This window comes from Girardinichthys multiradiatus, chromosome 12 (assembly GCF_021462225.1).
Source record: "Girardinichthys multiradiatus isolate DD_20200921_A chromosome 12, DD_fGirMul_XY1, whole genome shotgun sequence".
NCBI classification, from domain to species: Eukaryota; Metazoa; Chordata; class Actinopteri; order Cyprinodontiformes; family Goodeidae; genus Girardinichthys; species Girardinichthys multiradiatus.
In genome coordinates this window covers 30451558-30475958 of record NC_061805.1, presented here as the reverse complement: position 1 = coordinate 30475958, position 24401 = coordinate 30451558, and the positions used below count along the sequence as shown (strand labels likewise).

At 39.0% G+C, this 24401-nt stretch overlaps 1 protein-coding gene across 4 annotated transcripts in view; it reads left to right on the top strand.

The window, feature by feature from the left end:
• vps13a (vacuolar protein sorting 13 homolog A) overlaps window positions 1-24401 on the top strand; it is a 60815-nt gene that overhangs the window by 6987 nt on the left and 29427 nt on the right. For all 4 annotated transcript variants that reach the window (XM_047380757.1, XM_047380755.1, XM_047380754.1 and 1 more), the window contains exons 6-38: window positions 1247-1356; window positions 1439-1498; window positions 1631-1690; window positions 1957-2037; window positions 2302-2359; window positions 3656-3783; window positions 3915-4021; window positions 4123-4294; window positions 4491-4553; window positions 5150-5282; window positions 5416-5510; window positions 6482-6624; window positions 6760-6961; window positions 8351-8465; window positions 10579-10715; window positions 10792-10924; window positions 13590-13707; window positions 13987-14131; window positions 14270-14381; window positions 14625-14800; window positions 15163-15319; window positions 15417-15496; window positions 17542-17601; window positions 18255-18438; window positions 18583-18699; window positions 18919-19022; window positions 20229-20396; window positions 20491-20798; window positions 20888-21035; window positions 21236-21407; window positions 21717-21844; window positions 23278-23441; window positions 23759-24015. In XM_047380757.1, coding sequence (XP_047236713.1) covers window positions 1247-1356; window positions 1439-1498; window positions 1631-1690; window positions 1957-2037; window positions 2302-2359; window positions 3656-3783; window positions 3915-4021; window positions 4123-4294; window positions 4491-4553; window positions 5150-5282; window positions 5416-5510; window positions 6482-6624; window positions 6760-6961; window positions 8351-8465; window positions 10579-10715; window positions 10792-10924; window positions 13590-13707; window positions 13987-14131; window positions 14270-14381; window positions 14625-14800; window positions 15163-15319; window positions 15417-15496; window positions 17542-17601; window positions 18255-18438; window positions 18583-18699; window positions 18919-19022; window positions 20229-20396; window positions 20491-20798; window positions 20888-21035; window positions 21236-21407; window positions 21717-21844; window positions 23278-23441; window positions 23759-24015 — 4395 coding nt within the window. The remainder of the gene's footprint in view (window positions 1-1246; window positions 1357-1438; window positions 1499-1630; window positions 1691-1956; window positions 2038-2301; window positions 2360-3655; window positions 3784-3914; window positions 4022-4122; window positions 4295-4490; window positions 4554-5149; window positions 5283-5415; window positions 5511-6481; window positions 6625-6759; window positions 6962-8350; window positions 8466-10578; window positions 10716-10791; window positions 10925-13589; window positions 13708-13986; window positions 14132-14269; window positions 14382-14624; window positions 14801-15162; window positions 15320-15416; window positions 15497-17541; window positions 17602-18254; window positions 18439-18582; window positions 18700-18918; window positions 19023-20228; window positions 20397-20490; window positions 20799-20887; window positions 21036-21235; window positions 21408-21716; window positions 21845-23277; window positions 23442-23758; window positions 24016-24401) is intronic.

Sequence of the window (24401 nt, the reverse complement as noted above, 5' to 3'; positions counted from 1 at the left end):
TATCATTTTGATAAAAAAAAAATTAAAGACCAAATACATTTGGTAGTAGTTTATTGCAAATAATGTTGTTTATTTCCTTATAGAGTAATACAAGTATAGCATGCTAATATAGCTGGTTAATTAGTCAGGCTATCTGCTCAACCAGAGGCTGCAGTCAGCTGTTTAACAACCTGAGGCCTGGCAACCGTATTTTTAAATCGGTGTTACCTTCAGGGTACGTTTCCATATGATGACTATTTGTTATTTTTGGAACTGGAGATATTTCTGAAGAGACACATTTGTCTGTTTAGTGAGGGGAAAATTGTAATACCTTTCTTTTAGCCAGCTGAATGGCAGTGCGCAGCAGCCACTGGGGAAGGGCAACATTGCGATTCTGTAAAACTCCAGTCACTCTGGAGCTTTCTCTGGCATCTCACAAGGTTCCTATTAAGGTTTCTAGATTGTTCTGGGATTTGATTAAATGATTTTCCAGGTCAGGAAAAGTATTTAGATTTCCAGACACCATCCTCTTTTACACCATCTAAATGTCTTTCTATCCACACTTTCTTTCTTCCTTCCTTCCAACATTTTTCCTTCCATCTTTCCTTTCTGTCTTGCTTCCTTCTCTTCTTCCTTCCATCCATCTTATTTCCTTTATTCTTCCTACCATTCGTCCCTTTTGTTTTTTTCTTTTTCCCTTCCTTCTTTGCTTTCTTTTCCTTCCTCCTGCCATTTCTTCTTTATAGTTATTCATTTTCTTTCTTACTTCTTTACTTCCTTTTGTTGCTTCTTCTTTCCATTCTTCTTCCCTTTCTTTATTTCTTTGCTTCTCTTTTTCCTTCCTTGCTCCCTTCTCCCTTACATTCCTACGTTTTGTCCTTCCTTCCTTCCTTGCAATATTTGTCCGTTCTTCTTTCTTTCTGTCCTTTTTTTCTTCCTTTCTAGCTTTCTTCCTGTAGGTTTCTGCAGGGACTGTATTTAAAGCTCGACCTTGAAAGGAAATTCATAGTGAACCTTTACAAAAATAGTACAAAAACTGAGGACTTTGCTAATTTGAGTCTGTAGGAGTCTGAAATTGTAAATAGTTTCGAAGCAATAACTTAAAAACCTCAGTACACCTTGAGGCTGGAAACCAGGCTATTCCTCTGCAGGATTTTAGACATCCTCTCCTAAGTTTCTCCAAGTAGGCTGCAGGTAAAACCTTAATTAAAAAAAACAAGTGACGAGGAAAATAATGTTTATATTTATTGTTGTTTGTGTTTGACAGAGAATCCAAAGCTAGAAAAGCAGGACACCTTTGTGGAAAAGCTCGTCACTCAAGTGATCAAAAACCTACAGGTCAAGATCTCTAACATTCATGTTCGCTATGAGGATCATGTGAGTATTTCAGCTGATAATCAGTAGCACTAATCAACAATGTCTCTGTTTATCTCTTAGTTGATTCTTTTGTTTTCCACAGATCACTAATCCAAACTGTCCTTTGTCATTTGGAGTTTCGCTTAAAAACCTCAGCCTTCAGGTAATCTGTTATATCTTATAATAATATAATATAATATAATATAATATAATATAATATAATATAATATAATATAATATAATATAATATAATATAATATAATATAATATAATATAATATAATATGCTTGTACAGACAGCTGATAATAACTGGAAACCCACTTTGCTGGATGAACACTCCAAGCTTTTCTTCAAGGTAATACATTTAATTAAACTCTTGTATACACTTTCATCACAAATGCTTCTTGAGTCATGCTGTGTACTGTTTGTTAAGCTTTGTGATAATTTAAGCCAGTCAGTTTAGTTCTATAAATCACTTTGAATTAGCTGTAGTTCATGGAACCATTTTTACTAGTTTCCTGACTCTGGGCTCTGGTCCAAACACTCAGCCCTTTGAATCATCACAGTGAACACCTTCATTACTCTTCATGACTAAGTTGTGTGTATTTTGATTGTCGTCAGTTGGTTCAGCTGAACAACTTGTTTGCCTACTGGAATGTCAACTCGGTTCTCTTCTCCAACCACAGTGCAGATGAAGCCCGGGTGAGTCACCGGATTGTTGTGCTGTGGGTTGTTAATTGTTACCTGGCTGACTTTACCATTGTCCTCTTTTTAAATTGGATTATGCAAAATTAAAATGGATTTAAAAAGGAGAAAAAGAAACAAAACCAATAATAGTCTCTTTTGCAAATTATCCGAAAACTGTTGGTAAACTTTTTGAATATGGCTGATGGAAAAGTAGGATGTAAAAAGGGACTAAAAAGTCACATGAAAACAGATAATGTGTTTTCTTTTCCGTTTTTACAGCGATGTCTTGAGAGCAGCATGGAAATCCGACCTTCTGTTCCTGTCAGCCATGACTTCAGTGAGTGACCCATTTCCTCCTTTTATCATCAAGTTATTATAATTGTGATTTTATGTGATAGACCAACACAAAATAGCACAGAACTGTAAAGTGGAAGATACATCTGATATATTCTTCAGTGTATATTGCAAATAAAAAATTGAAATGTTTGCTGTGCATATGTATTCTGCCCCCTAAATACATCTGTTTTGCGAGGGCCTGTCAGAGAACGTAGATAGAGCTTGACGCAACTGCAAACCAATCAAAACATGGCTGTTCATCTAAAGTGACCGGCAAGGCAAGGAGAGCATTATTCTTTGCCGCAGCCAAGAGGCCCATGGTAACTCTGGAGGAACTGTAGAGAATCCACAGCTTATGTGGCAGAATCAGTTGGCTGGCCTTTGTGAAAGAGGGGCAAGAAATAGGCCATTGTTGGAAAAAAAATAACTAAGAAGTCACAGGTTGCCACTAGCCAAGCATACCACATGCCATGCAGAAGAAGGTGATCGGGTCAGATGAGACCAAAGATGAGGTTTCATACAAAATATTATGTATGGTGGAAAGCCTACACTGCACATCAAACCATAAAACACCATCTGTACAGCGAAACATGTTTGTGGCAGCATCATGCTGTTAGCACGATGTTCTAAAGCAGAAACAGCAAAACTGGTCACAGTTGTTGGGAAGTATGGGGCAATCCTTGGAAGAAAACCTGTTCGAGGCTTCGAAAAGCTTAAGCCTGGGGTGGTTTTCCTTTCAGCAAGATGACCCTGAACATACAGTCAGAGCTGCAAAGGGATGGACATTTGACAATCTGTTGCAAGACTTGAAAATGACCATTCAGATGCTTTCCATCCAAGCTGACTGAGCAATTTGACTGAGAAGAATGGGTAAAAATTACTGCCGCTAGATGTGCAAAGTTGGCTGCGCAAAAGCCACACTTTGCAGATTTTAGTTAGTAAAAAAGTCTCCAACTTCACAGTTTTACACTACTTTGGGTTGATCTAATACATAAAACCCCAATACAAAGGGTTAAAGATGTGGTGATAACTTGTCAAAATGTTAAAAGGTTTAAGAGGAATAAGTACTTTTGGAAAACATTGTATGTATTTATTTCAAAGCGATACTCACCACCACTACTTTCACAGATTTTTAGAAAATCTTATCAGCCTTTTTATTTCCCTTGCAACCACTAGTATAAACATTTCTAAATTAGTTATTCTTGCAAAAGAGAATATGTTCCATATTGTTAGAAATTCTGATCGTTTATTTATATAAAATCCATTGCACTTAAAAAAACGTGTTTCCTGTTGCCAGTTTTTCGTCCCATATCAGCGAATGCCAAATTGCGAATGAATCCCAGGTCCGACGTGGATTTCTCTTCTCCTAAAGTGGACCTGATGGTCAACCTCAGCGAGGTGGCTATAGAACTCAACAGACCTCAGGTTAGTGTGTTTCTAGTCATGTCAAAGTTTGACTGGAAGATGCTAAGATAAATAAAGGAAACACCATTAGATGTTAAGATCTTTACAGTACACTCTGCTGCTTTGTAATCACTGACTTCCTGTCTTTCTAGTACATTAGTATTCTGGAGCTGCTAGGCTCAGTGGATATGATGTCACGAAATCTGCCATACAGAAAGTACAGACCTGAAGTCCACGTTCACGGGAATGCTCACATATGGTGAGACTACACCTGGGTGCATTTTACCACCACTGCCTGCTGTGCACCTAGTTTTACTGATACTAAAGATAATTGTGCGCTCGTATGTTCCTGTATTCCAGGTGGAAGTATGTGATCACAGGCATCCTGGAGGTGGATGTGAAGCCACATCTCCACATGTGGTCATGGAAACACATACGGTGCCACCGGAAATCGGTGAAGTGTTACAAAGAGCTCTACAAGACAAAGATCACTAACAAAAAGGCCAACGAGGAGCTGCTCAAGCAGCTAGAGGTGAGACCGAAGTGAACAGGGTTTAAGTTGGCAAAGACCCACTGATTGCTCAAAAATGCATTCTTTTGTTATTGATTGTTAGCAAGTAATGTAAAGTTAATGCTTGTGCAGGTTTCTTCTGTTGTTGCATCATTTTGTCATGATTTAATCGAAGAAAATAAAAGTTATAATTATGAGGCTTTGTTTTTATTCCCAGGGTAAAGAAAAGTCTTTAGATATTTTCAACATCACATTGGCCAGACAACAAGCTGAGGTGGAGGTAAGAACCTGGGGTGTTTTATGTCTTATCTGCTGACCCAGATCTATCTGGGCATGAATGTTAAATCAGAGTAGCTGTCATTTTATGCTTTATGAGACTTCCTAAGACTCCAGGAATATTCCTCAGTCATGAGTTTGAAAGGCTCCCAATGCAACCCTTTCTCGTTGATGTGTTGCACGTTTACATTTTGTCACATCCACTGATCAGGCGTAACATTATGACTAGTTGTAGTAAATATTACTGATTCTCTCTGCATCCTGAAAGGTGTTAGTAGGTGGGATACGTTAGGCAGGAAGTGAACATCTTGTCTTTAAAGCCGGTGTGTTAGAAGCAGGAAAAATACACAGCGTAAGGATTCCAGTAAGCTTGGTCAGTGTTATAATCTGTGTTTATTTTACTGGTGAAACAGTTCTTAACACAGGAAATAAAGCCTGTCTGTAGGCAGGAACGTCCAATTGAGCTACAGCAAGAGCAAGTACTAACGTTGGTTAAATCTAGTAGTCTAGCATCAGGCTCTGTTGTTGGCAACTTCTTCGGTCTTACAACAATGTGACTAAATGTATGTGTTCAAGCATTTGACTGTATTTGTTCCCCAGGCGAGCAAGGCAGGGCTGCGTATTTATCGTCCAGGGATGAAGATGGAGGAGGAGGCGTCTCAGGGTTGGTTAAGCTGGATGTGGAACTGGGGAGGAGAGGCTGAGACACAGACTAAAGAGGTCAAGACTGGAAGTAAGACCAGACTTTCAGTAGACTGTGTAGGGGAGCAAAAGTGTGACATTAGTTATTATATCATCAGTAGGGAATGTGTTGTTTATGTCTCTGCCGTTTACAATTTTTGTCCCTTTTATTTTCTTTGTGGCAGCGTTGGATGAGTTGTTAACCGTGAAAGAGAAAGCCAATCTGTACACTGCCATCGGATACAGTGAAACTGCAGCTAATCCCAACTTGCCAAAGAATGTGAGTCACGCTTTTTAACACCACAAACGCGCCCTTAAATTTGTAATGAGCTCCAGCTTCACCCCTCAGTCCCCCTCTAGTTGACCCATGAGCCACGCTGCTGTATTAAAGCCGAGTATGAAACTTCTAAAAAAAAACGTCAAGGGAAAAAGTCGACCTTGCTTGAATACTCACTAAGGTTTACTAAGAATTCAAGCATTATTCTTTCTTTTAAAGAAATACAGCTTAAAGAGCTAAGTATGATAGCAACCTTTTTAAAAGAGTTGTGTGTCAAAGTACAATTTCATTTGAAAGATTGTCAAAATAGCTCTAAAATTATACTGCATTTGTGCAGGTTAAAATTAAGACAGGTACAGAATTTAAGTTTTAAATGTTCTCAATTTCATTAAAAATTTAAAAGTTTATGACTCAGAAATAACAGAAAAATGCTTAATTTCAAACAAATGTTTTGGATATTGCAATGGAAGGTTTAAACAACGATATTAGACTATATTTGAATTTTTTCTTCTCACTGTTTAGAGTAAATATTACTAATAGACTTTTAATACGTCCTTAATTCAGCCCAAATGTCACTTTCTTACTGTACAATGTGATGTTTTTACCAGTTTAAAAACAGCATCAGAGATCCTTGAAACAAAAACATATCAGCCTGCATAAAAGTAAAGATTGTAGGAAAATTCTGAAATAACGATATATTATTTCCAAAGCATCTGTAATGTAGCAGGCTAACATAAGCAAGTACTTATGTTTCAGTTCAGTTGATTTTTGGTATATAGGTATTTGAAAACATTACTGAAAAGACTATTTTGTTGATTTCTTTCTATTGCGATAGTAAATAAAACGTTTTTACAGCACAACCAGTTGGGTTAAACATTAATCAGTCAACTGGAGCGTAAACGCCAGCTGCAGATCCTGATGGTCAAGTATGTATGCTTGTTAAAAATACAAACTGTAATGTCATTTGCTTTTAGTTTGAGGACATGAAGGTCAATTTCCACATGGAAAGATTGTCTGTGTCCATCAAAGACAAGAAGGATAAAAACGAGATCATCAAACTGACTGTGGGGGAGCTAAAGTCAACATTCACACAGAGACCTGGAGCACAAGCCATTAAGTATGTCTAAACTCTTTTTGGTCATCTTCTGTTTTCATTTGTATGTATTCTGCTGCAAATTACAGTTCTGATTTTTATTTTTGTGAAAGCATGGTCAGATCGGGTTTTTCCTTCCCTTTTGAACCTTTCTATTAGAGTCACTGCCCAGCTGAGTTTGTTTGAGGTCACAGGTCTGGCCACTAAGAGGCCAGCACCAACGCTCCTTTCATCAAGAAAGGCCGCCACAGGAGCAGGAACCCCTCTGCTTTGCATCCTGTTTGAGACCAACCCGCTGGATGGCAGCGCTAACCAGCGGCTCCACGCTGAGTCACAGCCGCTGGAAATCATCTATGATGCAGTGAGTGATGGCCTTCAGTGCGCTTGTGTTTGTATAAATAATATGCAGTCCTGTTGCTATGTGACAGCATCACATGACAGCATGTGATGCTGATGCTGTGGTTGCTACTGTACATCACATGCTGTCACGTGATGCTGTCACGTGATGCTGTGGTTGCTATGTCACATAGTGTCATGTAGCAATTACAAACGTGAATGTATTTTAATGTTCTTTTATGTGACAGACGATCACAAAGTAATAATAATAAGTAATGATAATAACGAGTAGACACTTTGTAGATCTACCTTTTGCTGCAGCTATAGCTGCAGGTCTTTTTGAGTATATTTCTACAAGCTTCGCACACTTGGACAGTTTGGATAGAAGGCATCTGTGAACAACAATTTTTAAGTCTAACCACATATTCTCAGTTCAATTTAGTTTTGGACTTTGACTTGGCCATTTTAACATGTGAATATATTTTGATCTAAACCATTCCATTATAGCTCTGGTTGGATGTTTAGGGTCAGCCAGTCTTTTTTCCATACCTCTATCAATTAAGGGTTGCCCTGTATTTATCTGCATTCCAGTGACTGTTACCCCCTTCTCTGTTTCTGTTGAAGAAAACCATCTCCAAAGCATGATGCTGCCACCACTATGTTTCACAGTGGAAATAATATGCTCAGGTTGATGTGCAGTGTTTGTTTTCTGTCTGACATAAAGTTTTGCATTTTTGTAAAACATTCAGTTTTTTAACCAGAGAACCTTCTTCAACACGTTAGCTGTGTCTCCTACATGATTCGTGGCAAACAGAATGCAGGATATCTTATGGCTTCTTTTCAGTAATGGTTTTTATCTCACCACTCTTCAATTGAGACCAGGTTCATAAAGTTCATCAAATATTAGCTGAACTATTAACAGACTCTCCCACCTGAGTTGTTGATCTCTATAGCTCCTCCAGTTACCATGACCCTCTTGGCTTTTTTTGTTTTTTATTAATGCTCTATTTACCCGGCTTGTCAGTTTAGGTGGACAGTCATGTCTGGGTAGTTTTGCAGTTGTGCTAAAACATGTCGGATAATGAATTAAAAAGAGCTCCCCGAAATATTCAGAGCTTGGGAAAGGGAATAGGTTTTGCTAGATTTTATTTAGGGATTTCAAGAGTAAAAGGACCTAAATGCAAACACGTGCTACATTTTTTGGATATTATTTTTAAGGTGATTTTGGAAACGAAGGATCCTTTGCCGTCTACTTCATAATTCTATGCTGCTTTATGGTGATCTATCACAGACAATTCTTATTAAGTACATTGAAGCTGGTGGATTTAATGTGAAAAGATATGAAACAGTGTAAGATGTAAGCATTCTGTTGTAAGGAACTGTAAAAGTCTATTTGGTTTGTTTGTTTGTGTAGATAACAGTGAACAGCATGTCAGAGTTCTTCAGGCCTCCAGATGAGCTGCAGCTGGATGAGCTTACCAACGCCACCCTGATGAAACTGGAGCAGTTTAGAGACCGCACAGCCACTGGTGAGTCGCACATACACTGCTCAAAAAAATAAAGGGAACACTCAAAGAACACATCCTAGATCTGAATAAATGAAATATTCTCATTAAATACTTTGTTTTGTACAAAGTTGAATGTGCTGACAACAAAATCACACAAAAATCATCAATGGAAATCAAATTTATGAACCAATGGAGGCCTGGATTTAGAGTCACACACAAAATTAAAGTAGAAAAACACACTACAGGCTGATCCAACTTTGATGTAATGTCCTTAAAACAAGTCAAAATGAGGCTCAGTATTGTGTGTGGCCTCCACGTGCCTGTATGACCTCCCTACATCACCTGGTCATGCTCCTGATGAGACGGTGGATGGTCTCCTGAGGGATCTCCTCCCAGACCTGGAATAAAGCATCCCCCAACTCCTGGACAGTCTGTGGTGCATCGTGACGTTGGTGGATGGAGCGAGACATGATGTTCCAGATGTGCTCAATCAGATTCAGGTCTGGGGAACGGGCGGGCCAGTCCATAGCTTCAATGTCTTCATCTTGCAGGAACTGCTGACACACTCCAGCCACATGAGGTCTAGCATTGTCCTGCATTAGGAGGAACCCAGGGCCAACCGCACCAGCATCTGGTCTCACAAGGGGTCTGAGGATCTCATCTCGGTACCTAATGGCAGTCAGGCTACCTCTGGCGAGCACATGGAGGGTCTTGCAGCCTTCCAAAGAAATGCCACCCCACACCATTACTGACCCACTGCCAAACCAGTCATGCTGAAGGATGTTGCAGGCAGCAGATCGCTCTCCACGGTGTCTCCAGACTCTGTCACGTCTGTCACATGTGCTCAGTGTGAACCTGCTTTCATCTGTGAAGACCACAGGGCGCCAGTGGCGAATTTGTCAATCCTGGTGTTCTCTGGCAAACGCCAAGCATCCTGCGTGTTGGGCTGTGACCACAACACCCATTTGTGGACGTCGGGCCCTCATACCATCCTCATGGAGTCGGTTTCTAACCGTTTGTGCAGACACATGCACATTTGTGACCTGCTGGAGGTCATTTTGCAGGGTTCTGTCAGTGCTCCTCCTGTTCCTCCTTGCACAAAGGCGGAGGTAGCGGTCCTGCTGCTGGGTTGTTTCCCTCTTACGGCCTCCTCCACATCTCCTGGTGTACTGGCCTGTCTCCTGGTAGAGCCTCCAGGCTCTGGACACTACACTGACAGACACAGCAAACCTTCTTGCCACAGCTCACATTGATGTGCCATCCTGGATGAGCTGCACTACCTGAGCCACTTGTGTGGGTTGTAGAGTCCGTCTCATGCTACCACGAGTGTGAAAGAACCACCAACATTCAAAAGTGACCAAAACATCAGCCAGAAAGCAGAGGTACTGAGAAGTGGTCTGTGGTCCCCACCTACTTGGAGTTATATTGTGTTGTTGAAGTGTTCCCTTTATTTTTTTGAGGAGTGTATATTCACAACATGTCATCAGGACCAGTCTCACCAGTATCTGAAGCCTGATCTCAACTCTCTCATGGCTGTGTGTTTACATTCCTTATTTTAGCTGGCTTGTTTGGTGTTTGTGCTACAGACATCCGGCATGTTTAAGCACTGAACAAGCTCAACTGTTAGATTATATAATTCCTGTTTATTATCTTTAAACCATTAGCTTCTGACTGTTGCAAGTTATTTCATAGTTCCCTTTTTATCTGATCCTTTCTTTAATCTTTCCTTTCTTTACTTCTTCCTTTAGTTATTTCCTTACTCCCTGGACCAACTGAATAGGTTAAGGTTTCTTATTCCTGATTGTTTCGTAGCTAAATATGAGGTGTCCAATACAGACCAAGCAAATATCTTTGCTTTTTTCAAATAAATGTAAAGCATGTAATAAAATTCAGTGTGTTGAGTAATGTAATAAAATAATAAGTATAGGACACTTTGAATGCAACATTTGTTCTGTAATTCTTAATAAAATCCACCCTTCCTTCAATCCTTTCGTCTTTCCTTTCTTCTAGTTATACATAATTTTTTTTTTCTCAACCATAAAAAAGAGCAGTTGTGTTCACATTGTGGAATCTAAGTTTTTTCAAACCTTCTCACTACGAGCAGTGAGTAATAAATTCACATTTCATTCTTCAGGTTTGATTTACGTGATCGAAACACAGAAAGTTCTAGACCTGAAGGTGAATTTGATGGCCTCCTACGTCATTATTCCACAAACCGGCTTTTACGACGAAACCCAGAACATTCTGCTGTTGGATCTTGGTCATTTCAGGGTAAGAACGAAACCCTAAATGTAGAGTAAATGTGGCTCAAAGAGAATCTTTGAACTTCATCTTCTTTGGCATTTAGATTTCCAGTAAGTGCAAGAAGAATTTGCCGCAGCTGTCCGTCGGTTCCAGCACCATGGAAGACATCAGGTCCAGAGCATATGACAGTTTTGATGTTCAGCTCAGCAGCCTACAGTTCCTTTACAGCCAACCAGGTACTTACAACATTATTTGTCATACTCATCATTATTTGTTCCACCAGCATTCGTCGTCTTCCAGTCACTGGTGTCGAGGTATTCCACAACTTTGAAAAGTTATGATTTAAAAACTGCTGAAATTTTCCGTCATAAAGTTCCTACTATTTAAAGTCTTTTTTTAATAAGATGCCAGAGAAGGTGATAGTGGAATCAGAGTTTGCTCCAGGTCTATTAAGCAAAGAGTGACTCACTTCCCCTCCCCCAACTGTTTTTATACTTTGCCAGTCATCTTTCTTAAATAAGACTACACACACCTTTCAATAAAAGATACTTATTTGACAATTTGTTAGGGCTGTAATGATACATGTATTTGTATCAAATAACCTTGGTACAGCCCATTTGGATATTTTTACTGAACGAATACAGCCTTGTTTTAATCCTGCATACATGCAAAATATTTATATTGGACTTAAAGTGCATAATTCTTCGTTCCACTGTGCAACTTTAAAATTTTGCCCCAAAACAAGGCAGAGAAGACTTCTAGCTATAACTAAAGTCTGCTGTACGGGATTACAGCACAGGAGCACCACAGGGGACTGTACTCTCACCATTCCTTTTCACTCTGTACACCTCGGACTTCCAGTACAAGACAGACTCCTGTCATCTGCAGAAATACTCGGATGATTCAGCAGTCGTGGGGTGGATCAGAGATGGACAAGAAGCTTTGTGGCATGGTGTGGAAACAATCATCTCATTTTGAACGTGATTAAAACAAAGGAGATGATTGTAGATTTTAAGAGAAACAGGAATAAGTCAAAAACTATTTCTATCATGGGAGAAGATGTGGAGGTGGTGGAGGAGTATAAATACCTCGGTGTTCACCTGGACAACAGGCTAGAGTGGAGATGCAATTGTGAAGCCATCTACAAGAAGGGACAGAGCAGACTGTACTTCTTGAGGAAACTTAGGTCCTTTGGTGTTTGCAGCAAGATGCTGCATATCTTCTATAAGTCTGTTGTGGAGAGTGTGATCTCTTCTGCCATCATCTGCTGGAGAAGCAGCATCAGAGCCAGGGACTTAAAAAAGCTCAACAAGCTGATAAAGAAGGCTGGCTCTGTTCTGGGGACTCCTCTGAAACTCTGGAGATCATTGTGGAAAGACGGATTCTTCATAAATTGAAGAATATTATGGAGAACCCTGAGCATCCTCTTCATGAGACTGTCCTACAACAACAGAGTGTCTTCAGTCAGAGGCTTCTTCAGATCTGCTGTAAGACGGAGCGCTACAGGAGATCCTTCTTGCTCACAGCCATCAGCATCTACAACGGCTCTTTGAGGAAACCTTCATAATATGAGCTACAACAACATTTAATTTCCCTTTGGGATTAATAAAGTATTTTTGAATTGAATTGAATTGAATTATTACAGTTTCTCATTCAACTAGAGAGACTGGGAGAAACAAAGATGGACTGAACCAAAGCTTTATGTCTGCCCTTTTATGCAGCAGTAAGGTACATAGCTCGCTCTACACTGAACTTAATTACTCACCTGAAACTATTATAAGCTGGACGTAAACATCTTAGTGGAGAAAAACAGACAAACGCAGCTGCCTGTAGCATTCAACCAGCCTTGGATGCCATGTGATTGTTTATAGCTGCAGACATGCAACGACACACCGGTACCGTGTTGAAAAGAGTGCGTCTTATGAAAGATGTCTTTTCCCACCAGTTTGCAAACAGCAAACTTATGTTTTATAATGCATTTAAGTAAAATGTAAACACTTCATTGTCTATATTTCAAAACAACTACACAGTGATTTACATATTTTTAGGTATCAAATGTCAGCACAGTCTTATAGAAAAATGACCAAACAACAACCCTGACAATTATCAAGTGGTTTTATTGCTGTGTAAAGATTTTATTAATTGACTACATCAAACCAAATCTGGAGTCATTTCTATGCTGGCCAAGCTATAACATATTTGTAAAATAAAATTATGGTCACAGAATTGAAAAATTAGTTGTTCATTATTGAATAGGGAAAAAAGAAGTTTGTCGTTGATCTTTATTGAAACTTGTGTTACACCCTTACTACTTGAAAATATTTCCAGTTGTGCAAAAACATGTAAAGACATGATGTGGAAACAGAGTCCATCTTATTTAACTAACACTGTTTCAGTAGTATAGTTGGAAAGCTATGAGCAGGATTTCTGTTAGGCAGCCGACTGCATCCTGGCTTACTGAGAAGATAACCCAACTAAATAATCAACTAATATCAGCTTATTGTACTCTGTACTATACTCTTAAAATGGCAGAAAGAGGTTAAACTCTGTAATACCAGATGAAATCTTCCAATGAATTCAACAGGTGTATATTCTACATTTTGTTTACTTATATATATATATATATCAAATGTAAACGGCACAACATTTATAACCATAATCATAAATAAGTTGTCTATTTTTTGCAGCAGTTGGAAAATAGTTTTGCTTTAAATAATAGCAATATGATCATGTTACACATTTTTGTTTTGAGATTCTGTGTAAATATGATATCATGAGAATTTGGTATTTTTAGGAAGGAAATGTTTAATCACGAACAGACATTACATTGATAATAAGATCACTATATTTGCTGGTGTCTGTGTTGAATCGGTACAAATAAAAGACTGTGATTATCTGCAGATGGTGACTGGAAGAGCGCTCGCAAACAGAAACGGTCTCCGCTCCACATCCTGGAGCCCGTGGATCTGAAAGTGGTTTTCAGCAGGGCCATGGTTGTGAAAGACTCCTTTATGCCAAAGTGAGTGTTTAGTTCTCCTTGCTTGGCTAAACGTAAAGGGATGAGCTGTATTTTAAAGTAAATGGTCAGATGGTAAGATTGCATTAAAACCATGCAGCAGTACACAGTGCAGAAATACAATTTTGTGGAATTGTATCAAAAAGAAAATGAAATGCATGAATCGACCAGCATGTTTATGATAGTATCAGTGATAGTCTTTTACTTAAGCTTAGCGTGTGTCAGCCACACTGTCAGTCCGGTTCCAGGGAGTATAATTTTGGTGCAATGCCTGTGCTTTAGGTTTAAAATGTTCGGGGAACTCCCGCTGCTCTCTCTTCGAATATCTGATAATAAACTCAGAAGTGTTCTGGAGCTGGTGGACAGTATCCCGCTTCCTGAAAGCAAACCTGCAGCACGCAGCACTGCTTCTTCTGCCAATACAAAGGTAAGTGAAAACCTGGGGCAAATAATAAAAACCAACTTTGAGAAAATCCAGTCAGACTAAATACTGGTGGCTTTACCGTCACTTTTAGGGTCTCAGTGAGATGCGCTTCATTAAACTTTTGTGGTTATATTTTCTCAGTCGAGGCAGTCGTTCACTCCTCAGCTGGCTGGAAGAAAACACCTGAGTTTAGTCGACCAGCGTTCCTCAGTCATTTTTGAATCCTGTGAGACCATCAGCATCTCCTCACTGGGTGAGACTCAGTTAAAATACTTACTTGAACAATTAGCAACAATATATTCTGATCCAACAAATTACTTTAGCAGTTTGAGCTCAGATTTTGTTTGGCATTTGTAAAACAAAATCTCAAATTGCAACTTGCTCCGCCATCAGTGTATTAAAATAAGCCTGTTGCACATTGTGTAAAGGCAAATGAAATGTACTCATTTCAGCTGACTGATACTACAGTTAGTGTTTTGTTTTGGAAATCCTCCAGGGTCACAGGAGGATTTGTTCTACGATGCTCCCAGCTCTCCGATCGGAGATAAGGCTTTCTTCCCGGACAATCCCTTGCCCCTACGCTATGCAGATTTAGGCAAAAGAGCGAATCTGGTCAAGGAAGATCCTCCGAAGAACATGAGTAACTTCCACATGAAATTCGAGATCAGTGAGGTAAAAAAAGATCTTAGTGCCTAATGTTGCTTTATTTTAGTGTCTTGAAAAATAGGTAATTTGAGGTTGTTTTCTGGTAACATTTTATCATAATTTGCAGACACTCAATACAAGTGCAAGAGTAGAAACCTTTTAAATCTTATTAGAGTGATTTGCTAAATAGACCTTTTAAATAGTAAATCTATTTTTTTCTCCATTAATTTCTCCTCTACCAGTAAACTTGCATCCTCATGGTGTTTTATGTTATTTTTGTACCTCACCCTGGATTTCTAACATACCTTTAAGAATGTGTTGGCTTTTCTAATGTTTATCTTCTTTGTCTTTCCATTTGTTTCCTGTGCCTTTGTTCTTCCATGTTTCAGTTGTCTGTGCAGCTGTGTCGTCTGACTGGAGCTCAGGAGGTCATCGTGCTCCAACTGGATATCGAAGGTCTGGGCACCGAGCTGAGGCTGTTCACCTTCAACATGACCTCAAACATCTTCCTGCGCGAGATCTGCCTGAAGTGTCCCGAATACATGGGTCGGTAAATAATTGCCGGAACTTTCTGTCAAAATTAACTCTTAGATTTCAGTTATTATTGAGTTTTTATGATGCTTTGTTTCATACCTCTGTGTAGATTCGGAAGACAAGCAAGTTCAGCTGATCACCACTTTAGACAACACAGAAGTTGACCTTCTGACCTTGGAGTATATCAAAGTACTTTTGTCCACTCACATTAGCAGATCTGAATACATTTAGTTGAAGCCAGACATTTATATACACAGTATAAAAAGACTCATAACCTTTTATTCTTACTGTCTGACTGTACCAGTTAGGATTACAAGCAATTTCTGTTTGCTAAATGGCAGAATAATGAGAATATAAATACTTTATTTAACTTCTGAAGTTTACATGCCATACGGATATTATGCATTTGAACAATTTGAGAAAACCCTGATGATGATGTCATGGCTTTGTGGGCTTTTGATAAGATAGCTTCAGCTTCACACGGCTGAAGCTGGCAGGAAATTGTCATTATCCACTGTAAAATGTGTTTTGTACAGGCATGGGCTAAATACTCAGAGTGGGAAGAGGCTGTTATTTCAAATACACCATAAAAAGCCAGATTACAGTTTGGAAATGCGTACAGACGTAAGGCAAATGCTTATTGGAGACCTGTCCTGTGGTCTAATGAAACTAAACTTAAATGATTTGGCCATAATAAGCATAATTACATCTAAGGGAAAAAGTGGAAACTTGCAAGCCCAGGAACACCGTTCTAAGTCTAAGGTAGGGTGGTGGTAGCATCATGATGTGTGGATATTTTACTACAGGAGAAACTGGTACACTTTTCAGAACATCATGAAAGGATCCTGTGTGGAAATATTGAAGCCATCAGCAAGAAAGGTAAAGCCTGGTAACAATTGGGACTAGCATATAGACAATGCTGCTTGTCATACAGCTAAATTAGGTTGTATTCACACCTGCCACTTGTGGTCCGCTTCAAACGGACCAGAGTTCGTTTCCCCCCTTGGTCCGGAACTTTTGTGCAGGTGTGAATACACTCAAACAAATCCTCAAACAAGACTTTCTTATTGAGGCGGTCTCGGTCCGCTTCCAAAAGTTCACTTATGGTCTGAATTCAAACCGTCCCAGATCTGACCCAACTACAGAAAACATATTTTTCCTTTTGGCACTTAACAAGCCACTGTAGCCGGTGGCAAAGGTGTACATTGTACTGAAAACATACCTTGTCAGCTGCATGTTGCTTAGCAAGCTGCTACCGGCATGTTGTGGGACATGGTCACAGCACGTCGTCTCCTCCGGCTTGCAGCACGCATTCTCCAACAGGGTTCCAAAATTACAAATAGAACGTCGCAAAATCTGTGTTGAATGAGCTGTTGTTGGTATTGCAGCTGTAATAACAACACGAATATGCAGAACAGAGGTGCAGCACGCAACAGCTGTTTTCCTCAATTTATGGGTATGTGCTCTGTCCTGCCCTCGTTATTTCTGTCCAATGGGACCAATGATAAGTCACCCCTGTGACTTTGTTTATAAGTGAATAGTTCACTTGCAAAAAGTACAATGTGAAATTAGACCGCACCAAACGAAAAGAAATACAGTCCACTTTTGGTCCGGACCAAACAGGCAGACCAAATGACTTTCCTGGTTTGAATACACTCTTAGTTAGATCAACAAAGTCAATGTTTTGCAGTGACCATCACAGAGCCCTGATCCCAGTGAGATAGAAGGTTAGTGGACAGTTCTGAGGTGCTTGTGTTAGCAAGATGGCCGACAAACCTGTCTAAGGTCCTATTTACACTACAGCAATCCATTGAAAATGGGATTTCCAAAAAAAACCCGTTTTCGATGGATCGGTTTAGGGCCTTAGTTTACACCAATTCTGTCAGGAAGAATTGGACAAAATTCCAGCAAATGATAGTGAAACATTTATGGAAGAACATCCAACACATTTGACCAAAGTCATACAGTTTAAAAGGCAATTTTACCAAATATCTATACAGTAACATCTGAATAAAATTAGGAAAAAACTCAATAATTATTTCTTCCATTCTGGAATTTACCAAGAAGAAATATTTTTGGTAATTGTATTGAGCTAAAACAGGTTAGATTTAGTAAAAAAAAAAAAAAAAAGGTTATGTGACTCTTTTTACAGTGTATATAACATCTGTTTTCAGCTGTGTGTAAATAAATAGTGACAAATAATATTCTCATTGTTAATTGTGTCCACCTTTTAGGCTGATAAGAATGGTCCCGAGTTTAAATCTCAGCACAACAATACAGAGCAGCTCATTAAGGTGAGAAGTAAATAGATGACAAATTTATTTTAGTTTTTAACATGAAATGCTGCGAATATGTTCAGAATGTTAATATTACTTAGTCATGTTAGATTTTACTCTTGTTCTATTTATAAAACCGGCTTCAGATCTAAAAACATAAATTCACGATTTAAATTAGAGATGCACCGATCAGGCCAATTTCACATTTTCTTTGAGATCTGACCTGCCAGTTCGGACTTTCTTGCTAAGGATTGTAACATATATTCAAAGTTCTGTCAACTTTGTTTTAATTAAACAACTAAATGTAAACATCGACCATAAACGAGAAAATGTGCAGCGTTGATATAGGTAGGAGTTTTGACTCCACCAGAAAATGAAAAGATCGCAAGATTATCTTTTTATCTGATTTCCTTAAACTACATAATTTATGCCATAAAGAATATGTTCCTGCTCTTAACTGACTTTCACAAAAGGCAAAACAAAGAGTAATTAAGAACATGGCATTTGTTGACATGTTTTAAAACTGGTACTTTTCGGTTTGATCCATTCAATGATCAGTATTTGATCTGCTTATCAAGAAGAAAACTGGTTGATTGATTGGTGTGACTCTAATTGTTGGGCATAAACCTTCCCCCATTACAAACTGTATATTAACGCTGTTTCCTTGTCAGGTGATGTTTTCATCCTTGGATGTTCATCTGCATACGGAGGCTCTCCTGAACACTATGAACTTCCTCAGTAACCTCCTTCCTCAATTCACTAAGAAGGAAGCAGGGCCAGAGGAGCTGCCCACCATCCCCGAGGAGGAGGAGGAGGAAGAGAAAAAGGGGGAAATGGCTGTAACCAAGAAAAAACGTATGTATTTTTACACACTGTAGTGTTTAAAAAAAATTGAGATGTTTTAATGATGCACATGATTAATGCCAAGCGTTGGTTATTGATTTTTGTTTTCATAAAGTTTCCCTCTTTGCCTTTAATCCCTTTACTTCCTTTTAACAGCTTCCAAAAGCTCAAAGTTTGCAGATGTGGTGAATCTGCGTGTGAAAGCCGACCTGCGCTGCTTGAAAGTGTTCATTCGAGGACAGAAAGCTAGGATCTCAGAGATAAGTGTCGAAGGTATGTGATGAATTATATCACACATCCATACTCCAGATCCATATCAGAAAAATATCTTGTTCTATTTCATCCCTACTGACCGCCACTGACACAGTTAGCTATCTTGGCGCCTGTGTGCAGAAGGCATTTACAAACATGGTTAAACAGTTGGAGAGAAACAAATATGTTTTACTTTTGTAAAGAAATCATTTTCAGTGTGTGATTGTCTAAACTCCTCAGGTCTGGTTACTGATGTCTTGATGAGAAAGAAGGACTTGGAGATCCTAGCCAATCTAAAGAGCATTGTGATCCTGGACTGCAACAAAGACGCCTTATACAAGAAGGTGCGAGCTGCTACTCTGACATTCCTATATCTGTATTGCTCTTAAAGAGATATTTAAAATTGCCATGGGAAATTAAGAAGATTATGAGATGCACCTGTTGGAGATACTTTGGCTGATTTCTGATCTCAGATTTTGTAAAGCTCTGTTACTGACTTTAGCTGCTTCTGTTTTCTCATAAAGAACTATTACATTCAACATCTTTTTTCTATAGTTTAGATGACTGGAAGTTTTACTGTGTTAATTAAATGTTCACAGTAAAATATATCAATGATTTCTCAAATACAGCCCAAATAACAATTACCAGATTGTTAGCAGTAATAATTGTACACATCAGTGTCTGTGTGTATTCCCTTTAGTTAGCTGACCTTTATCCTAACAATGCCGACATTTTAAAATCCAGCAAGTTTCTTAATAGACAGAATCTGACTCTTCAAGTAGATAAAAGAAAATAACCTTGCTTTAATAGGTTCAGCTTCTAGTTATCTTCTGTGCTCTAACTCGGTGCTGCTGCAGCCCGAATGAACAGCTCAGATGTCTCAGCAACATTAAACACACAAAAACCCACAAGAATGCCCAATGGCTTATATCCGTCGTTGTCCTCCTGAATCATAAAACCCATACAGATTATTTAAAAATGAAGATAACATGAACAATTTTCATGTTCTTAGGAGTACTTGAATCTTAAAAGACCAGCCAGTTTGGTATCCAGTTTTGAAGGTAACAAAAAGCAGCTTTTACCCATAAAGCTTGTAGGTTTGTAAATAAGGAAGCCTAAACTGGACTGTAAAAAAACTGTTTCCTGTTAAATAACTTCACAGGTTTTTTGGTTCCTCTGACTTCATTTTTACACTGATCCTGGAAATGGCTAACTCTTCACTTACTAACAATTTCTACATTGAAGAGTGTTAATACATATTATGGTTTGGTTTGTTATATAATCGGAAAAACCGGTTCCAGCTGGGTGGTCACTGGTCAGGGCCGATCAAGCTGAAAATTGTGTAATTCCAGTCACCAGCTGATTTCTCTGTGCGGCTCTAATATCAAACGATGGAATTAAATGTTTTTCATTTCACTTCCTCATGTATTTGTGTAATATATCTATTTTGACCCCTCAACATAAGAATTGTAGCTCCCTGATGATTTAGATTTGACTTCCATAAGGTTTTGTTTATATAAACTCTTCTCTGCCATGTTTCCCTTTTTCAGGCAGTCTCTATTGCAGATAAGCAAGTCTTTGCCTTCAGGATGGTAAACTACACCGGGGCAACAGAAGGAGACGCCTATCTCGACATGTCTAAAGTCGACACATCCGTCGCACTGGAGGTTGGGTGCATTCAGGTCATTTTCCTCAACAAGTTTGTCTCCTCTGTCCTGGTAAGGATCACACATGTTGAACTGATCTTGGGTCAGACTACAAGAGTATTGCTGGATTTTTATTTATTTTCCACTTTCCTTTTTTTCCTTTCAGGTATTTATTAATAATTTCCAGAAGGCTAAAGATGCCCTCACTGAGGTGACGGTTCAGGCAGCAGAAAAGGCAGCGTCTGGTGTGAAGGAACTGGCGGAGAGAAGCACTCGAATCGCTCTGGACGTCCACTTGAACGCTCCTGTAATTTTCCTCCCACAGTCTTCCTCCTCATCAAATGTCATCGTTGCTGATCTTGGTTTCCTGTCCGTCAAGAACCGCTTCATCAAGCAGCCGTTTAAAAACAACACTGCAATCCCGCCGGTTGTGGATAAAATGACAGTGAAACTGACTGACCTTAAGATGTACAGGTCCGAACCAAAACTACCACTACACGCAGATGGGGTTTAAAAACATTTTAAAAGCATTTTAAAAACCGTTGCAATACTTTTGCTTTCAGAACCAACTACGTAAATGGGAAATTTGAAGGAGAGACTCAGCTGCTGAAGCCAGTCAGCCTGGACCTGGAAATCCAAAGGAATCTTTCAGCCAATTGGTACCACAGCATCCCTGATATAGAGATCACTGCTCATCTAAAGCCTATGAGTGTAGGTGTTCATGTATAATGGCAAGGACATGTATCAAAAAATAATTTATCATAAATCAATAATCAATAATGGGCAAGGTGAAGACTTTATTTTAGACGTTTCCAGCAATTTGTTCATTTTGTTTTTTCTGAAGCTTACATTGAAAATATTAACAATTAAAATGTATTTGTTTTCTAATATTCTCCATCTGCTCCTGACAGCTGATCCTCTGCCAGGATGACATAATCGTGGTCTTGAGGGCTCTGAGCGAGAACCTTTCGGAGAAGTCTGACGCTGTTCAGCCTCCAGCAGTTCTGCCGACACCTGACCACTCCTCCGACTCCGTATCCATCAGAGAGTCCCAGGGCTCAGGAACCACTGGACCTGCTAGCAGTAAGCTTTTATCTTGATTTATTTGTGTGTGAATTAGTAATAAATAAACAAAAAAGATTTGCTTGCTTTATGTACTTGCGCATATGACTGAGAGGATTTTCATTTATACATATAGCACTTTTTCTAATGCCTGTGTTTTAGGAACTCATAAATAAATTTGATTTGAAATTTGAACATCATAATTACTTTAGTGATCGGTTAGGTTATCATCATCATCATCATACAATCCCTTGATAGCTTCTGAAGAATGAAAATGTGAATATTATTCTCAGTCAATTCTGTAAACCCTGTGACATTCTACCATTACAGCAGGCAACACGGTGGTGATAGCTGCTGTGGTGGAGACCCAGAAACACACCAAGCTAAAGACCACGCTCAAGCTGGACTTTAAGTTTGACTCCATGACGGTAGTTCTGCACAGCCCTAATGAGAATGTGGTATGTCGGGACAGATGCAAACATGCCAACACATAAAAACAAGCACATCTGATTAGAGATGCATTGATCAAGAATCTTGGTCCTTCATAACGTTTTAAACTGCTGACACATTTTAGCCGATTCTGATTTCTAAGGATGGATACCGAATTTGGTACTTTGGTACTAAATTTCGTTGGTACTACCGAGTTTCTATTCACATAAAATCAAACAGTACCATGTTTCGGTACCTAAACGCATCAATGTGACACTGAAGGAGTGGAAAAGTGGGTGATTTTCCATGCCAGACATGAACACAGCATTACCCGCACAAGAGCGTAATGACGTCAGTAGCTGCTGGTTCAGTCAACAAAGCATGTGTAATAGAAAGCGCTCCTCTTTTCAAAATACGATGCAGATCACGCTCGCTGATGTGAAATGCCTGTCCAATGGCAGGATTACTTCTAATCTGTGGAAGCACCTGGTTAAGCAGAAGATTTTTCTCAAGGGTGAAGAGCGCACAATTTTCATCAGCCTCAGATCTATGGCTACAACTCCTGCGTTCGGCTCTGTTAGCACGCCTGCATCTGTTAGTGACTCATCGTCTGCAGTCAGCAACATGGGAGAAGAAATGTTTGAAACAACTGAGATGTTGTTTGGATATATCCGTTAATGTTTATATATTGAGAAATAAATGTTAAATTGAAAAATTTTGAGATTTTATTATTAAATGAATTAACATTTATTACCACTTAAAGGTTTAAGAACAACAAAATATCTTTTTGCCTTCTTGTCATGAGGAGACATTATTTTTTTAGATTCATAAAGATTAGATCTTTATTGTTTTATTACCTATATTTAGCATCCTTATATTGGTTAGTGTTAATACAGCAGAGGTCTCTGTGCGTATATATCCTAAAGAAATTTTGATTCTCACCGTATCTCTGAAATTTCCAGAAGACTTTCAACAATTTCCAGTCCTTCATGTTCCCTGAAAGGACAGAGGTTGAAAGCCACGCTGGAATAAAACACAGCAACGTTTCTACACTCTGTTATCTGCTCTGTCTATCTCTCTCTCAGTCTGAATGAATCACACACATCTCTCAGTGTTTCATAGAAAGTAGCTTTCCTTTTAAATATCTTCTTGCATCTCAGTTCTCCCTCAAGCTGTATTTTTATACACACTACTAATACTTTTGAGTATTTTTTCCCTCAGTAACAGTTTACACACATAAAAGCTTTGGGATAGCTTACTGAATAAAGATTGGATTTTTGAGATCCCTAAAGGACCGCTCACTAGTCAAGGCAGATCTAACTGAAAATCATCCGATTCTGGTCTCCTGCAGATACCTCAATGCATCTCTATATGTAATACGTTCTCTATATACCTCTCTTGTGAGTAAATGTGGGGAAGGAGTCCAATTAAAATATATACTTTTTTTGTTTTATATATCCAGCTCTTAGACCCACATGATCAACAGCTGAGGTTGGCAGAGTTTACTCTGGGTACCATCTCCACTTCTGTCCACATGTTCTCTGACAGCTCCATGAAGGCATCTGTGCGACTCTCTACGTGCCTCCTAGATGACAAGAGACCAAGAATCAAGATGGTCACCCCAAGGTTTTTGTTATCATTTTTGTAATGGAGTTTTGTGAAGTACAATGAACGGTCAGGTCACTGAGAAACTAGGCCACTTGTGCCAGTCACAGAGATGTTCAATAGATTATTTTCTTGACATTATCTCAGAATAATGAATGAATATGTACGCCTATTTGAACTCAGGAATGTTTTTCTAAATCACAACAAAACTTTTCCTTTTCTAGAACTTAATATTGTGAATAGTGAACTTGCTATTTCTAGAAAACATGAAAAGATTTTAATATGGCAGCCGTTGAGGGTTCAAGGTCTTTACACACACGTCCTCTGTCCTCATCCAGGATGATGACACTGCGGCCTGGTGCAGAGCAGAACATGATGGTGGAGGTGAACTACCGTCAGGGAGTTGATGGCACCAATATAGAAACGGTGGTGCAGGATGTGTACCTGTGTGCCAGCATGGAGTTCCTGCTCACAGTGGCTGATGTTTTTCTTAATGCCAAACAGTATGGTTTTGCTCAGGGGGCACAGCCCAAAAACAACACTGGTGCTGGAGAGAAAAAGAATATTAACTCTTCTGTCACGTCGAAAGACTCAAGTGAGTTGATCGTATTGTTGTTTGGTGTCAGTTTATTAAAAATGTATCATGAAATAATTGTAATGTTTTTGTTTCTGCCCGAAACATAATTACTGATAATGTTACAATGTCCCTGATTAGACAAAAAAATATTTTTTCAGTGTCTTAAGTTTGATTTTGATTGTCGTATAAGTAGTATTTATTGGTGATTCAGGGATCGAAGGTTTTTGTCAGGTTCTGGCCTGCCATTTGTGATTTTTAGCAAGTTCTAGTTTCTCTTGTCACACACAACAGCGGCACAATATATTAAATAAGAGTTATCACAATATCAGTGTGTGCAGCTTCCCATTTACAGGGATTGCTTGGATACAATATTTGGAAGACTAACCTTTTAGGGACAGAGTATT